This window comes from Centruroides sculpturatus, unplaced genomic scaffold, assembly GCF_000671375.1.
Source record: "Centruroides sculpturatus isolate CEXI.00-Female unplaced genomic scaffold, Cexi_2.0 scaffold1051, whole genome shotgun sequence".
Taxonomy (NCBI): Eukaryota; Metazoa; Arthropoda; class Arachnida; order Scorpiones; family Buthidae; genus Centruroides; species Centruroides sculpturatus.
Genome location: NW_019385219.1, coordinates 217,559 through 235,777, shown reverse-complemented (window position 1 = coordinate 235,777; position 18,219 = coordinate 217,559). Strand labels below are relative to the sequence as shown.

The 18,219-nt window shown below is 32.6% G+C and overlaps 1 protein-coding gene across 2 annotated transcripts in view; it reads left to right on the top strand.

Annotated features, from left to right (window-relative positions):
* Window positions 1–245: 245 nt before the first annotated feature.
* LOC111636321 (UPF0489 protein C5orf22 homolog) overlaps window positions 246–18,219 on the top strand; it is a 150,423-nt gene continuing 132,449 nt past the window's right edge. For both annotated transcript variants that reach the window (XM_023381543.1, XM_023381542.1), the window contains exon 1: window positions 246–474. In XM_023381543.1, coding sequence (XP_023237311.1) covers window positions 382–474 — 93 coding nt within the window. In that variant the 5' untranslated portion in view covers window positions 246–381. The remainder of the gene's footprint in view (window positions 475–18,219) is intronic.

The window sequence follows — 18,219 nt, the reverse complement described above, 5'->3', positions numbered from 1 at the left end:
GGCCGTATATCTACTATCGACTTTTCTATTAGCGATCACAGAACTGAAAAGTCAAAAATAAAAATTATTTAATGAATGAATGTTAATTTATATCTCTAATATATTATTATTAGCAATTTTGTTAAATTTATTTTTTAATTTTTGTTTTATTTCAGAAAGATGCGAAAATTTTCCAGTATGAACAATATGAAAAATATTGAATAAATTGGCAACAGTTAAATAACATCTTTTCTGATTGGCCGAAGTATCAAACATCTGGTTCAGTTTAACACGTGGGGCGCTTCAAATTAAATGGGCTTTACTCGTTTCGCAAACGAAAACCGATTTTAGTCGTAACCAAAGGATAAAACGATAGTAAGAATCTTCCTTGTAATAAAAAAGATGGAAGCTTGTTGTTCGAAAGTAGAAGGTGCAAGATTCCGGAAGAAACTAAAGAAATCCTTGCCTGTATTTATAGTAGAAGACCATAACGAAGTTAGTATTGTAGAAGTTAAGCTGTTTATTTTATAATTCTGTACTGTAATGACATGATATTTAAAAATTTTTTTCAATAACAGAGATATGATAGCATAGTTTTACATTAAAATATCTATATTCTTAATGACCAATGATTTAAGAAAGTTATATCTGCCCTTTCATGATGCAGTATGGTAAATAAATGACTGAAACCCGTAACCAGTGTATGCGTTTCTTTAAAAAGCCCGTTTTTTAAAATAAATTGTATTCTTCAAAATTTTATATATATTGTATTAAAGCACATTTATTTGCTATTAATAAGTAAACACATATCAACACATTAATTAATAACAACATTTATGTAATATTGTTATTTAATGGATTTACAATTTATAGGGAACAGTCACAAACCACATAACCCAGTTAAAGGGAATGGGGTAAATCAGTTGCTACCATGGACCACTACAGTTGGGAGAAGTAGGTTGGTCATAGCCTAGCTTAAATTGTTTAGAGTTGCAATATCATCTATTACATGTTGAAAAAGTGTTATGACATATCATGCACATGACCACTGTACAGAAGCACTTAGCAACACCAAGCAGAAGGGATGATAAATCAGCAATATTGATTAAGAATAAAAGATATGACAGCAGCACAAGTCTCTGTAATTACAGTAAGACCCTGCTTAACGCTGCCTCGCTTAACGCTGATTTGATATAATGCCGTCTGCTCGAAACCTAAAAAGAAAAGCTCAAAATTTACGCTGATTTAAATTATCATGGCATTTTATTAATTAGTACATAATACGATTATTTACGAACACAAACCAATCAGAAAAAGGTGGCAAAAAGGTGTACTTTCTTTAAGTCTGTTTGTTTGGTGCAATTTCAGAAAAAATATAACATCATGGATGCCATAGACAATATTGGCTTCACTTGGCAAGAATTAACTGATAAATGCACAAACAAAGTGTGGAAGAAGTTATGGCTGAAGATATCCAAGAATTCTCAACGAGAAGAGCCTATCACTGTATTGTTGATTAGGTTGATCAAACTCAACCTAATCAACATAGCAGGACTAGGAGATCTAGATGAACAGGATATTGAGGAGTTACTGCAGGTTTCTGGTGAGAGTCTTATCAATGATGACTTTCGAGAACTGGCAGAACAAGGAATCCATGTAGAACTGGAAAATAGTGATCCTGAAAACGAAGAACCCAAAGAATTTCTCTACAGATTTCCTTAGTAAAAGTTTCGTAACGATAACCGAAATCGCTGATCAAATTGTAGAGAATGGATTAGGCGTTTTGGATGCAATCTTCTGCTACTGACATTTGCTTAAGGAAAGAAAAAAGCGACAAATGAAACTTCTGAAATTCTTGTTTTTTTGCAATAAAGTCATGAAAAGTCAGGACCTTCATCATAAAAGAATGAACTATTAATATAAAAAAAATGAACTAATTAATATATTATTATACATTTCTGTGTGCATATGTTTACATATTATTTAACATATATTATTGTACAAATTAATATAAAAATGACTTAAAGTAAAACTTTTTTATTTTCGGTTGCATGTTTTCATATCCCTATTTATGTTAACTCTATGTTAAAATGACCTTGTTTAACGCTGTTTTGTTTAGTGCTTTATCATCTAGGAACGCATCCCCACGTTAAGTGGGGTCTTACTGTACACTGTTATAATATTTTATTAAATTAAATAATTATAATGAATGAGATTTAGAAACTGAGATGTGAATGAGATGATGATATTGATATCAGATGGCTCAAGCTTCCATTTGATCAATTGATGGTACCATGCCAATAATGTCTGAAATACAGCACTTCAGAATGTATGAGAAAAAGCTCTAGAAAAAGCTTTATAACAGTTTTATTATATGAGAGACTCCCACTAATATGCTTAGCAGAAGAATAGTTTCAAAATTTTATAATTGAGTGGATTGTAATATGATATTTCAACGTATTCTGTATTTGTTATTTGCAACTCATCTATATGTCTGTCTATTTTATTGTATGTTTTTGTTTGTTCAGGGATGTTACAATGGTGTTGTAACAATTGAAGAGATCTTGACAGTATCAACTGTAATGGAGCTGTAATGGAGGAACAGTCCTTAGTAAACTTCAAACATAATATCCTCATTTATACCTGATACCTTGATGACATTTTGATTATATTGAGAAATAGACTGGATGTTGGGGATGTGTTAAAAGTGTTCAATAATAACAACTAAGGATTAACACTAAAATTAGATCAAGAAAGCCACGTGAATGTTAATTTCTTGGACATTGAGATTTATGTAGTGGATAATAAGTTCAAAGCCACAGTGTACCACAAACCCACTTACCATCCCCCTATTCATATTGCCAACTCTTCTGACCCTTGGTCATATAAGACATCCGCATTCTGAGCACTTGTGGCTAGACTCACTCACATTGTATGCAGCTCTCAGATACTAACAATGAGCTAGAACAACTAAAATATATTGCATCCAAGCATAGGTACAGCCACTCATTTATCAACAATATAACGTCCACATATTGGGTTATTGGGCCAGGTCAATCAATACCAATACTAATGTTAACAACACAGAAGAGAAACAGGTAGTCCTAAGTTACAAACCAACCCTCCATCACATATACAGGAAGATTGCCAAGGATTTAAACATTATCATAGCTTACAAAAGAAAACTCACCATGTTCTGCCTTTTGTGTAACACGAAGGATGACACTGAGGATGCAAGAGCACCTGGAGTTTAATGCATTTCACTACAGGATGATAGGTTCAACAAGACACTAATGTACTGGTACATTGGTTCCACATACAGATTATTACAAGCCTGGTTACGAGATCACAAGTATGACGTAGCAAAGGAAACATCAATATGGCCCTGGCCCAGGCCCAGTATGCCACTGAGTCAGGAATTTACCCTGTATGGGAGGAGGTAACCCTAATACCTTGTGTATTAGGGTTACCTTGTGTATTAGGACAGCATATAAGAGCATTAGAGGCTGCAGAAATCTACAGAGCTGATGTAAGAGGAACATGCATCAACACAGATTATATTCTTGTACTAAATGCAGTATTAAGTATTATTTAGTACTTGTTTAGACTATTATTATTATTATTTAATTTATTATTATTTAGTATTATTTAGACTCTTAAAGGAATTTACATTGCTTACGATATGTCCCAGCCGTTGTTTGAAATGATTTAAAAAATTTTTTTTTTTAATTATAGTACATGTAGAATGTGGCTACATTCTATAAATAGAAGTTATTTTTGTTTGACTTTTCCTGAAGAAGCCGATTTAAGAAGTGGCTGAAAAAAGAATGTTAAATTTTGGTATTTTGCTGAAAATTTTGTGTTTAGATGAGAGTATATATATANACTCTTAAATATATTTTACGTCGTAATAAAAATATAACTTGACATACGTATTTATAAATAATTTATTTTCAAATTACATCATTTCTATGACCAAGGGCAGCGTAAGGCATGGGCGACGTGGGCCACCGCCTACGCCTCGCGGTCCGAAGGGCCTCGCGCCTCGAAAGTTTATGCATTACTTAAAAGCCGCGAACGCGACGAAAAAATTTTACTCGTCATAAAACGATAAATAGTTTATCAAATTTTTATTCGTAAAAATGCAGTTTCAACTGTTTTTTATTGTATAAACTATGCTATAAACAAAAAAATTGTAGGATTACTTACCGAGTGTGCACCATTCAACGTCACCATTGCTTAAGCTTGTTTTCGTTGCAGAGCAGCGCACCAAACAGCGGCCGCAATTTCTGATAAGTTATTTTTCTGCGAAAACTTCATTGAACTTTGGAGACATCATTAATGTAAATAATTTTTATGGCCGTTGAATAAGAAATGTTTCTTTCACAAGAAATGTATAAAATTAGTGCTGTATTAGACTTACAGTACTAATTTACATACTGTACAGATGATAGTTAACTCAACTTACTCGCCTAAACTCTCCGTAGCATGGCACTGGACAGCTGAAAGTAGTTCGGCTGCCCGATGATGTTTTACCAAATTATAGGAGTTTTTTTACCATGTTTGTACGGATACCGTTGCAATTTTTTCACCGTCATATAGGAATCCGAACTATAAGAAACGGTGTTATAGGGGTCTCGACTGTAGTTGTAAGGTCATATAGATAAAAACCTCAATAAATGGCTTTAAGATTTAACAAATGTTTAAATCACAAGTGGGAAATCTATAGCATTCATGCTGCATGTACAGTACAATTTATTATCTTTTTATTAATGATTTTTCAAAACTTTTCTCATTATGGTCAAAATTACTCATAGGAAAACATTCTATAAATTGCTTTTCAGATAAAATTCTAGATCTAAAAGAATAAGAAAAACAGATTCCTGAAGGCTGTGAAGTCCGACTTGAGAAACATTGAATAAGAATGGCTTTGTAGAAATATTAGCAATTCTTCTTCAATTTCTTGAAATCTCTACTTTTTTCATCTCTTCAATCTCTACTTTCTCATAAAAAGTATTCTGTTATGCTTGATGGGAGAATTTCTAGTATTATACTTTTTTAGTTCTTAATTAATTTTAACAGATATTCATTAAAGACATTTTAATTATTGTATAGATTATTACATGTATTTTGTATGATATACAGTATATGAATAAAGATTAAATGTACATAATAATTTTCTTTTTTCATTATTAAAGTTATGCTGAAAGTACTAGAACCGAACCATTATATATATTATATATATGTATTATATATACAGATTACACAAATAATTTGTTTGAAAGTTGAAGAGGATTCTTTATTTCAGAAACATCTGAATAATGCTAGTAAATACAGTTGAGCCTATCTATCTCAAATATGATGTTTATCTTGAAAATCTGTATCTCAAAATTTAGTTTTCCCCCTGCATTTTTAGCCTAAATTCAATTTAGTGGAACCTCGCTTAATGAGCACCTCTCATAATGAGTAATTCGCATAATGAGCAAAACAAATTGTAAAAAAATGACTTAGTTATTGAGTGATGAGAAAGGAAGTACTGGATTATGGGCATGCTTGTTTAGCACTCATTCTGCTAGCATCTTGGTGTCACTTGTGATCATTTTTCCAAACTTGTGTTCAGACATATTACATATAAACATCCATAGCCAGTTATATAATAAGCATGTGAAACGATGTGCCAAATTCTTGGGCTATGTAAATGCTATACTTAAATATTAGAAATTAATCTGACTGGAGGTAGGCAGTCATGCTGCCATCTCGTATTAAATTTAATGACCAATTTCAAATTAAATTTTGATTTTTTTTCCCCTGCAAATCGAATTTGCATTCCAGGAAAGATGATGATGATTCACACTCTTCAACAATGTATATTGTATAATTTTCTTTGAATAAATGCTATACATAAAATATTTGAGTATTTTTTTTCAGCATTATTGTATTTTATGTTAATTTATATGGAAAAATTGTTTTGCTTAACGAGTATTTCACACTACGAGTAAGATTATGGAACAAATTATGCTCGTTAAGTGAGGTTCCACTGTATTTATCTCAAATAATTTTCTCTCAAAATATCTCAAATTATGGACTGAAGTGTCAATTACAAATTTAAAGCTCAGCAACTACATTCTAATAGCATAAATTGCAGTTGAGAAACATCACTGGCAATACAGTATGTACAGTACATGCAAATAATACTGCATTTATGATTGGCTACAAGTTAAGTTTGCATCATATTGGTTGAAGAAAGTCGGGCATCAGAAACTATTGACAAACTATTTCTGTTAAGGTATGTCAAAAATATTTTATTTATACTTAATATAGGTGTGTACTTGCTATTGTATTAATAAAATACCTTACCTCCAATCAAACCTGCTACTGTTTACTGTGTAGAAACCTCTATATCTTGAATTTCTTTCTAATTTTTGTAGGATTTGAGATATGTTCAACTGTATAAATGAACCTCCCTTCAACCTTTTTAACGATGCGTCTAACCCCTTCCGTCTCCAGTCCAAAAACTGACCAACTCGTTGGTCATTTTCACCCAGTTACTCTACCTCTTGTTCTCCTCCTGTTCATGGAATGGCTAATCCTACCCAAAGGCAATAATGGTCATCCCAGAAAGTTCCAGGAGTGGATAGAAGAAAGAAATAGAGGAAATCACCAAAATAGAATAGAATTATGACCATAAAAATATACAAGTTTTGATATATATATATATACACACACACACAAATATATATATGGCCGACGGCCACAATATCACCCCAATATTTGGGTCAGAGTGATGTGGCAATTAGACAATGCCATTCAATATCCATTCATGTCAGCAAAGTCCAGAGAAAAGCAGACAGTGGACTGCCTAGAGCAGTGTTTCTCAACCTCTAACGAAGCGTCACTCCTTCAACGTAGTATTGCCCTTTTCACTACAAAATTCCGATGCTGAGGGTCAAGGCTAACGCCAAATTCGTACTGCATTGAATAGACTAGTGACTAGTATAATGTTATTTGTTTAATTTTTGTATGATATAACAAATAAAATATCTAATTATTCTTAATATAATGTTTTACTATATTGCCCAGAAAATTGTTTTTTGCCCCCAAAATATAAATTGTTACTAATCGCCCCTCAATATGGAAAAACACCCACATGGGGGCGATATCGCTCCCATTGAGAAACACTGGCCTAGAGTAACAACAGAATAGGAAGATAGTGATTGTTAAAGCAGCTGTAACAGCACTATGTCAACCATCCAACATTTGAACAATGATGAAGTGATCATCTGGACTGTTGCTAGACAACTACACTAGCAGAATCCATGCTCATGATGCCCATTACACCAGCTGCACAGACCCATGGGCATTATCAAGAATGATGATACAGTGATGTCAGGCTTGATTGGGGACAAATCATCTTTAGTGATGAGTCCCAATGACCAGTGCAAACATTGTAAAAAAGGGAAGGCACTGAGGTCGGCGTTATGTGTGCGTTTTTTATTCGCTAGTACTTTCGACGAACATATAGCCGTCGTCATCAGGACCTCTGGAAAACCTTACAACGGGAGTAAATGCAAGATATGTCGGGGCCACTACTAGAATGCTTGCCAGCCGACTAGAAGAGCACCAAAACGATGTTGCGAGGGGTAGACACACCACCGAGCTCGCAAGAAAAGTACTTGAGCAGGGTTACAACCCGCTATGGTCCCAAGCGGTTATGCTCAAGAGCTGTAAGGATCGAAAAATCGTATTTATATGGGAGTCTCTTCTTACTACCACCTTGGACACGTGCAACATTCCAACTCTCGAGCTGCCCAGTGTATGGGTCACACTATACAAGCAATTAAGTAAAAATTAGCATTCTCCAGAATGCGTACAGTGTGTGTCTAGATCTGCGCATGCGCGTATTCGCACATCATGGAGCTTTCTGCTCGTTCGTTTTTCGAACATTTTTGAATATTTCTATCGTGTTCCTAACGACTTTTACTAAAGTTTCATCTTAAATTTAAGCGTTCTATTCCAAATCGGATTATTTCCGTTTAATTCTTTCGATAATTCGCCTGATGACGACGGCTATATGTTCGTCGAAAGTACTAGCGAATAAAAAACGCACACATAACGCCGACCTCAGTGCCTTCCCTTTTTTACAATATAATATTTTGGCGTGATCGTCAGCAAATTGATCAGTGCAAACATATATGGAGACATTCTTGCTATAGCCAGAACCCACTTTTATTGTTGAAGACCACACAGCTAGACAACAGGGAGCAAGTTTGGAGTCCATTTCTTTTGATAGCCAAACCCTCTTAGTGGTAGTTCATGGCATTCTCATAGCTCAGCAATAGGTTGACAACATTCTGAGACTATTTGGGAATGTTGATGACCTGTGATTCCATTCCTTTCGTAGCACCCAGGGCACACTTTCCAACAAGACAATGCTTGGCCAAATACAGCATGCCTCTCATGTGAATGTCTTCTCTTGCAACATCCTTTTATGGCCAGCCAGATTACCATCCAATTGAACACATTTGGAGCCTGATGGGATGTTGCTTATGACCATTCAGAATATCTGCATCTTAGTCCATCAATTCAACACTGTTTGGCAAGAAATCCCTCAAAAATACCATCTGTCAACTTTACAAATCAATGTCATGCTGAATAACAGCTTGTATTCAGGCAAGAGGTGGGCCAGCATCTTGTTGACTTCCTCACTTTGTGCAGCTCTTTCTCTGTAATAAATCATCAAACTGTTTTGAAATTGTAATCAATTCTTTTTCTGTATATGTGTAATAAACGTGTCAAATTTTATTCCAGTTGGATAATTTTTTCTTGATGTGTCAATGTTTTTGTCAAGAATATACATACAGATTGTTTATATTAAGTTTTCCTGTAATTGATACCTAATTTTTTTGGAATCAATATCTGAAATATCCGTTTAGCATTTAACAATAACATTTTAGCAAAAATAAATCAATCTTTTTAAGATATTTTGAAAAGCTTGTTAAAACAATTTAGTCATGTCATTACAGTAAATAAATTTTGTTAATTGCCATTGAATGAAGAGTCCATCAAATTATTTTGGCAAATAAATGCTAATGCAGTATATGAATTTAAAAACAATGAAATTTATGAGATTGAATGTAAGTTTCTAAAATTCATTGTTAATTTATTTGATGCAAATAATATAAAATTTAAGAGCTAATCAAATTTTAACAGATAGAACAAGCTGCTATAGGATTGAGATAAAGTATTTAGCCAAAACAAAAATCATTGTCAATAACCTCATCAGTTTCATAACATCATCAAAAATGCATTTTTAAAATTATGCTTTTGTATATGAGTTGTACAAAATCTTCAGAAATTTAATTATTAAAATTTATTTTGGGAAAATACTTTTCATTTATTTATATATACAAGGTGCGTTCCATAAGTAATGTGACTAATTTTTTCATGACACAAGGATATGCCATAGCTAGTTCTAACCTGCTGTACTAGGTGGTGTGGGGTGTTAGCTTCAAAACTTACCTGGGCTCGTTTGCCTCCAAGCTGCCAGCATGTGAGGACATTTGTTCCCGTGAACCCTGTTTTGAGTTAATGTAATATGGAGCAATGGATCATTTTGTGGAGTAATGTTATGCTATCAAATTTTGCGTTAAACTTGGGAAGTCTGCCACTGAAACTTTTACATTAATTCAGCAGGCCTTTGGGAGTGATTGCTTCTCCAAATCACAAGTCTTCTGATGGCATATGTCGTTCAAGGATGGCCGAGTGGAGGTCACCAACAAACCTTGCAGTAGACATCCCGAATTGTCTTCTTTGACGTCAGAGGCATTAACCACCATGAATTCGTACCTGTCAGGACTACTGTAAATGCAGCTTTTTACTTGGAAGTGTTCAAAAGACTGAAATCCTAGTCACGTGCTGCCGAAGTGACATCAAGGACACGCGGAAATTTCACGACAGTGCGCCAAGCCATGGCACCTTCACTGTCAACAATTTCCTGGCCAGGACCCACATCCCATTGGTTACACAGCCACCTTACAGTCCTGACCTGGCTCCCGCCAACTTTTTTTTGTTTCTCGGCATGAAAGGGAAACATTGGGACACGATTGAAAACATCAAGGCTTATATTACATCAGCTGTAAAGGACATTCCAGAGAAGGACTTCCAGGCCTGGAAACACTGCCTTCACAAGTATATCAATGCAGGAGGTTGCTATTTCGAAGATTTTTGACTAATTGTAAAAATATATTCAATAAATGATTTTTTATGAATTTGGTCGCATTACTTATGGAATGCACCTTGTATATATTAATGAAAAGTATTTTCCCAAAATTAATGTTTTGCTTGTATGTATGTATATACACATAGAAGCAAACCATTAATCAATCAACTAAAGACTCTAATAGTTGACTAGATGATTTCATGAAATAGCTGTTTAGATTACATATACTGCTTCTTGTTAGACATTAAGCTAATCTGTAATATAATGTTATTAAATACTGTAATAGTAATGACAATTTTTTCCACGAATATGTAAGAATATTCAGACCTGTTTTTTCCCAAAAGGCAAATTAGAATATTATTTCAAATTTCAATACATAAATGTCAAAATATCAATTTAAAAAAAAAAAATTAAAACAACTATGAAATAACCAGGTGGTGAAGGCTATCCCAGATCTCACTCTGGGGATCCAGGTAAGCAATCTCATGGTCTGTCCTGGATATATTTGGTTTCACCCTTTACCACCCAATTGCCTGCCTTATGGACCCTTGATGGTATGATTAAAAAAGATGCTCTAGTGCCCATAGACATAGAGTGGAAAGAATAGAAAAATTAAGTAAAATATCTATAATGAAGCATATTTTAATTTTCACAATAAAAGATTTTATTACACTAAATGTGATATATTTCTGTAATAGAAATAATTTAACTTTGAGCAAACTATAGCTAATTTAATTTTCAGTGCAATAGTTTAAGCCAGTGATTCTCAAACTTTTTCGATCCACCGCCCCCTTTGTTCCATAAAGTTATACCCAACGCCCCCTAACCCATTTTCTCTTCTGTGAGAAAAGGATTGGTAATATTTTTAGGAAAACTTTTCTATGAATCTCACACTTTGTGNAGCAATCTCATGGTCTGTCCTGGATATATTTGGTTTCACCCTTTACCACCCAATTGCCTGCCTTATGGACCCTTGATGGTATGATTAAAAAAGATGCTCTAGTGTCCATAGACATAGAGTGGAAAGAATAGAAAGATTAAGTAAAATATCTATAATGAAGCATATTTTAATTTTCACAATAAAAGATTTTATTACACTAAATGTGATATATTTCTGTAATAGAAATAATTTAACTTTGAGCAAACTATAGCTAATTTAATTTTCAGTGCAATAGTTTAAGCTAATTTTTAACTTTTGAATATTTGTATATCTTAAATACATTTATAATTTTTTTTAATATTTAAAAAATATATAAATAAAACTGTTAGGTTTTGTTATAGAATCAAAGTTAAAAACTCATCCACATTTTTTCATATATTTAGAATAAACATTTATAAATAATCACCTAACACTAAGCATCAGAAAATTAGAAAACCATTTGATATGAAAAATATAGAGGAAAAGGTGACATCATGTTTAATAAGTATCTGTGTGTTTTTATACCTAGGTTGTATCTAGGATTTTTGGGGCCTAGGTCTTATTGAAGTCCAATGGGGCTCTATTTTTTGTTAGATTAAGAATCATTAAATTGGTTTTTAAAATTCATTTTTAATAACATCAAAATTGGAGTTGAAATATATTTATGAAATGGTGTTGAATTACAAACTTTATATCTTATATAAAGAAATATTATTAACAAAAAGGATTCAATTTTGTGCACCCTTGAAACTTGGGGGCCCAGGGCTTAAGCCCTGTTAGTCCCTATGTAGATCCATGCCTGCCTATGACCTTTTGATTTAGTCTCATATTTAATTAAAAACAACATACCATACATACTGAAGGACTACATAGAAAGCTTAAGGCAATTAAGTGCATCCTGCTGCTCTGAGGATATTAATTCAAATCCTTTGAAATTTTCATTGATGATCTATCCTGAATAGACATCCACCCACCATTAGGTTGTCCATTGCCAAGGATACCCAGAAGGCAAAAAAAAACAAATTGCCTTGGCACCAAGGAAATGGGATCTGTGTACAATATTGTTTTGTTTACTTCTTTACTTCAATATAATAATTTAATTTGCTATAGGGTCCCAAGCCCCATATTATCTTCAGGAAACCTTACCCATTGTAGGTAAGTTGAGTCCATGATGGACAGTAGTAGTATCAGAAGTACAAAAAGGGCTAACTCATTAATAATTCAAATATTTTTAATTTTTAAATACCTTTTATTAATTAACATGTGCAAGACAATTGTATTGTAGTGTATAAGCCCTTGTAGCCCTCATCTGCCACTGATGATAGACATGGTATATAGTGCCCATTGTGCAGAAAGAATAAAATTGTGTGTATATATACAAGAATGTACTTTCATTTTGACAAATTGTGTTATTTAAGAGACATTATATTGACTTCTTTAGGCAAAAAGAACAGCAGTGTTATTAACATACACACTACTGCCATAACTAGACAGGTGCAAAAGATGCACAAGATCCAGGACAAGAGGGGCCTAAAATGAGATCAAAAAATGATTATTATAATATTTTTATTTGAAAATTTAAATTTTCTTGTTATGGGAACTGATTGCATAATGTTTTTGGTTAAAGTTACAATAGAAACAGTTATTTTTTTATTTGTTTTTACATTTTTTTTCCAAAAAATAAAGGGAGCCAAAAATAAAATCTCGCATAGGGCATATGGAAAGTTAATTATGGCACTAGACAAACATACTGTACAATTTTCAGATACACTTGGTGTGATGATATCTAGAGATTCATCCTTTATATGAAATAAAGTTCATATAAAAAGGTAAACCTACATATTGATTTTTAAAATAAGATCATCTAAACCAGCGTTTCTCAGACTTTTTGCTTATTCAACCCAATATATTTATTTGTAATGATTCTGCGACTCAAATGTTTACTAGGTTTTTAAAAAATTTTCTATTATAAACGGGAGTCATTATATTATATAACAAAATAAAATTATGCTTATTGATGATGATAGAAACCTATTTGATGTTACATTTCACATGTAGAAGTTAAGAGTGGTCAAGACTTAATTTCAATTTGTAACAAAAAACTTATTCCAATTTCAGTTTTTATTGATGAAATTTAACTATTAAAAAATGCAAGATTGACAATTATGAATGAAACAGATATACTCCTGAATAATTTTGAAACAATTTTACTTTTTAAAATATTACAAGTGTTTTTTTTTATAAACTTAATGAACCTTTTTTTTTTTTAAATGTACTTTTTGGATTATAAGATTTTGCCAATTTCATTTCGTATATACACAAACAAAAAATTCTTTAAAAATTATTTATTGGTCCACTTGTGTCAAAATTCATCTGTTAGTTATTTTTATAATTTATTATGTATGACAATAAACATAAAATTTTGATTAAACAAGGAAATATTTTCAAAACCATTGCAACTTAAATGGACTTAACATAAAATATCTATTTTGATGTTATTCAAAATAGAAGAGAGGTCAATTTCATATACGCATTCTATAATAATTTTATTACTAAATTATTAACATTTATAAGGAAAAAAGTTTTATAAAAAAATTGTCAGTACTTAACAAATGCATCTGTTGTTTTTAGTTTTTAAAGAATATTTCAGTAATTACAAGTATTACAAATATATATGTAGAAGTTAGTATTTTGTGACCATACTTTGACAAACTCTAATATACAAGCTTTGGAATTAATAGGTACAGTACAAAAGGCTACACCAAAAGTTGATATTAATTAAGAGACAAAAATAATACTATGACCACAATAATTATTCATTCCATTTTATTCAAATTGATTGAAGATAAATTATATTTTTATAACTTTAGTTTACCAGTGGCCAAATGGATAAAACCATAACACCTTTTCCACCACAGGTTGTGAGTTTGAGCCTTAATCTTACATTAGTTCACACAGAGCAAAATGAAGAGCGAATATTGCAACAACAGTGACTGTTTTTCAGTGAATTTTTCTCTCTTGCAAATCACACTGCCATTCCAATATAGTTCAACATTTTTGAACTAATCAGAGGCATGGATTTTTTGACATGAGAGGGAATTTCAAGATGGCAGTGATGAAGTTTATACGTCAAGATACAATGTTTGAAGCATTTTTTTTTTATGGAGATGAATGAATCTATATTATTTTTGTTTGGCAAATGTATTGTAAGGGTATTCATTTAAATGAAAATCGATAGAAATTTCTTGCCAAACACTATCATTTTACTTATAATAAACTTTAAAACTTTATTCGAACTTAATATGTATTGCTACTTATTTCCTATTTTGTAACATGATATAATTTTTAAAGTTTAATCAAATAGTCTGCATTCTCTAATTATCTGGTATTATATATATTTTTTTCTTTGTAAATACTGTAAGATCAGAGAATTTGTTGTACTATATGTATATAAATGTTTTGAGGTACTCTAGCTGCACCATACATGTACAATAATAAATAAAAATTTTATTATTAATTAATACAGTGTATTTAAATAAATGCAATAAGTTAACATCATCAGTTCACTCTTGTCAGCTGCCATCTTGTTTTAATTACATTTGGCTTCACTTGTAAATGATTTGCTGTTTGTTCTTTTTTTGTTTTGCATAACAACAGCTGAGAACAGATAGTCCAGAACTTTGGGGTTTTTTTTCCTGTGGAAAAATTTTAAGCAAGATAAATTTTTGTATACCACTGTAGTTATACTGAATGAAATGTTAAAATTTTCCAGCATTCTGCTGTATGCTTAGCACATTTTTAGCACTGTAAAATGTTAACAAGAGGTGTAAAATTGGTTTTTTGTTAATATCTCTGTTGCTATTGATTTTATGGCAATGAAGATGATATACAAACTTAAAGAAGAAAAATTTCTCTACAAAAATGGTCCCTATTCTTTAATACAAATGATAGTTTCCACAGAAATTCAGAATTTTTTTTACTTGACCCTAATATTTCTAGATTGGATATTCACATGAGAAAATAAACTGTCAGAATGCGCTAAATATTGGCACTACTATAATGGGAAAAAAAGTTGATGAAAATTTTAATGACATCAAATATTCACGTTGGTGCTCGTGGTGATGATTGTTGAAACTGCACTTGAAAACGTGTATAGAAACACAACCATTGTCGTTGGAGATGATGTTGACTTGTTAATGATTCTGACAGCTCTCCCACTTGTTGATTTATTTTATTCCTGAAACCAGGAAAAGGAAAGGTTGAGCAAAAAATTTACTATTCAAAAAGTTTCGACAATATGAAAGTTGCAGAAATCGCATTTTATTTTTACATGCATTCTTTGGATGTGACACACCTGTTTTTTCCATAATGGTAAATTAGCAGCTTTGAAACTACTGTACTGTATTACAAAAACGACAGGATTTGCAAGATGCAGTTTATGTTTTCAACAAAAGTGATGCTTCTCGTGAATTAATTTCTTCTAATGGAATACGATTTTTCCTGGACATATACGTATGACACTTCTTTAAAAGAAGATTCCATCAACGAATATAGGTATTTGTCCTTCATTACATTTATCGGGAGGAACAAACCAGTAAACCTGAATTTACCAGCACCTACAGCCAGTACAGCTGAAGAGCGCCTGTTTTGATTGTATTGTGAGGACCCGAACAGGAGTCGACTGAGAGGTCCGAATGAAGGATATCGATCGGAAATTTAAAGTGCTCCTTTTCAAACGTGAATGGAAAGGATTAGATGTCTCAATCGAACAATGGAAATGAATAAAGTCGAGAAAAAGCGACGAAAGAGAAATCATATTCAGTCGCGACGCTGACCTCTCCCGCGCCCTCCGTTAGGTTTCGAATTTTCACCAGGTGACAAGGAGAGACCAATGGAGAAACGACTGAGGTTAGGAAATCTATAAAACCGTGCGATTCAAGTTACAAAGGTTCTTGGTTCTTGGATGCGTAGTGTTTCTTCTGGACGTGCGGGCTCCAGATCTTTGGAAAAAAAGAACATTTCGGAACTTGAGGAAACATCGTTCTCCGGGTGCCTCCTAGCGATCTACAGATTCGTCAGTTCGTCCACAAGAAGCCGCCGAAAGCCGTGATAAACGCCCCGGGGCCGACGATTATTTCATCCGTCTTAGCCGAACTGTAGGAAACGGAAACACTACTTGAACTTAATCCTCGCGCTTCGTGGTGTGATAATCCGTCAATCAAGAAAATATTGTAAGAAATTTTAATTTTATTAAACGGTTTTATATGGTAAACCAGTCTTGGTGAGTTATTCTGCGCCCACACGACAGTACTGATCGCTCGGCTGTCGAAAACTCCTCACCCCAATCGGCTAACCTCACAGTATTATAAAGTCCAAACGTGACTAGATAATGAACTGGATCCCGAAGAGTGGGGATGAATTCTAAAGAGTAATTTGTTGAAGACGATACGAACATCACAACTTCCTTCCTGCACCATATTGTCTTCTGAACATGATTTTTTGTAACTGTTCAAAAGGTTGTGGAGCACTGTGTGTCTGCCAAAAGTTGGGACAGCATTATTCATTAGTTTGTGGGAACTGTCACTGACAATCTTGTCTAAATATTGCACCAACAAAAGGAATGTCAGAGAAAAATCATCAACAGAGATGAGGAAATCCAAAAGACAGAAGAAAACCAGCTGGCTTATCTTGAACAGACCTTTATGAATCTGTTCAAAAACAAGAATTATGGAACTTTTTTTTCTTTTATTATAAGAACAGTACATGTGAAAGATGCACATTAAAAATTGATGCTCCTCTAATATTCATGAACGTGTTATGTATTAATTTTTGTGTGTATTAATAAAATGTATGCTATCGTTTCTACCGAAACTGTACTTTACTTCTTTAATAACTTCACTATTGTGATGATTTATAGTTTCAACTTCAGATTGGGTGGAAACTATCATTCGTATAAAAAAATTGATAGGAACAATTTTATAGATAATTTTCTCATCTAAGTTTGTATTTCACCTTTATCGCTGTAAAATTGAAAGCAACAGATTAATGAAAAACCAATTTTACACCCCTAACACAATGTTTAAGTGCTAAAAAGATAAGCACCTTTTTAGCGCACTTAAACATTGTGTTAAAAAGGTGTATGCTTATGAGGATGCATAAGCCAATTTAAACAAGTTAATGAACTTATTTGAATTGTCCATATAGCCTTCTTATGCTAAGATTCAATAGATCTAATTTAATTTTCTACTTTTATTTATTTTTATATCTTCTGTAGTTCATAATGCTATTAGATTTTTAAGTTACATATTTAAAGTGTGTGTCATTTTAGATGCATATGCTTTTTGTGCAAATTTTACATGAATAGATGCGACTGACAGTTAACTTATGACTAATCTACATTGTTAAAGAAGAATGAAATAAGCATTTTTATGAACACATTTTTTATCTAAATGCAATGAGTTAAAATTAGTTCGTTAGAAAGCGAGTGTTTTTTTAAATACATAAGATACAATTTTTTAGCTACTTAATTCGTGATCAACTTAATTCTTGTTTCTAGCTTTCTATATATGCATTCCGAGAATGGAATTAGAAGCATTGAAGAAGACAGCCAAATAATCGAGGTAGTTAGGGTGTCAACCTATCGTTTTGGGAGATCCAGGATCTAACTGGGCAGTAGAAATCTCCAGAAATTTTTCATGGTGACCTATCCTGATATGTCGGGATCAGGTTGAACCTACAATAGGTATATGAAAAAAGCCATCTTAGTGTCCACAAAGCAGAAACTTAAAAATGAAGTGTTGAAGAAATTTTGAATAAAGAAAACTCTGAAAGATGATTTTTATAAGTTGATTTGTCACTTATAGAAGAGCGACAGGAATATCTTACGAGTCATTCCTGTCATTTACTATTGAAGTAACAAAATTTGTGCCGAATTTATTTGACAATTTTAATATTTAAACTATCAAACTAATTGAAAGGCGTAATTTACTTTATGACATTTTATTACAGGATAACATTAAACATTTCAAAGCAAACTCTATGTAATTACAAAGTAAAAAGCCCAGAGATTGTTAACCTACAAACAAAAAATGTGTAGTTGATA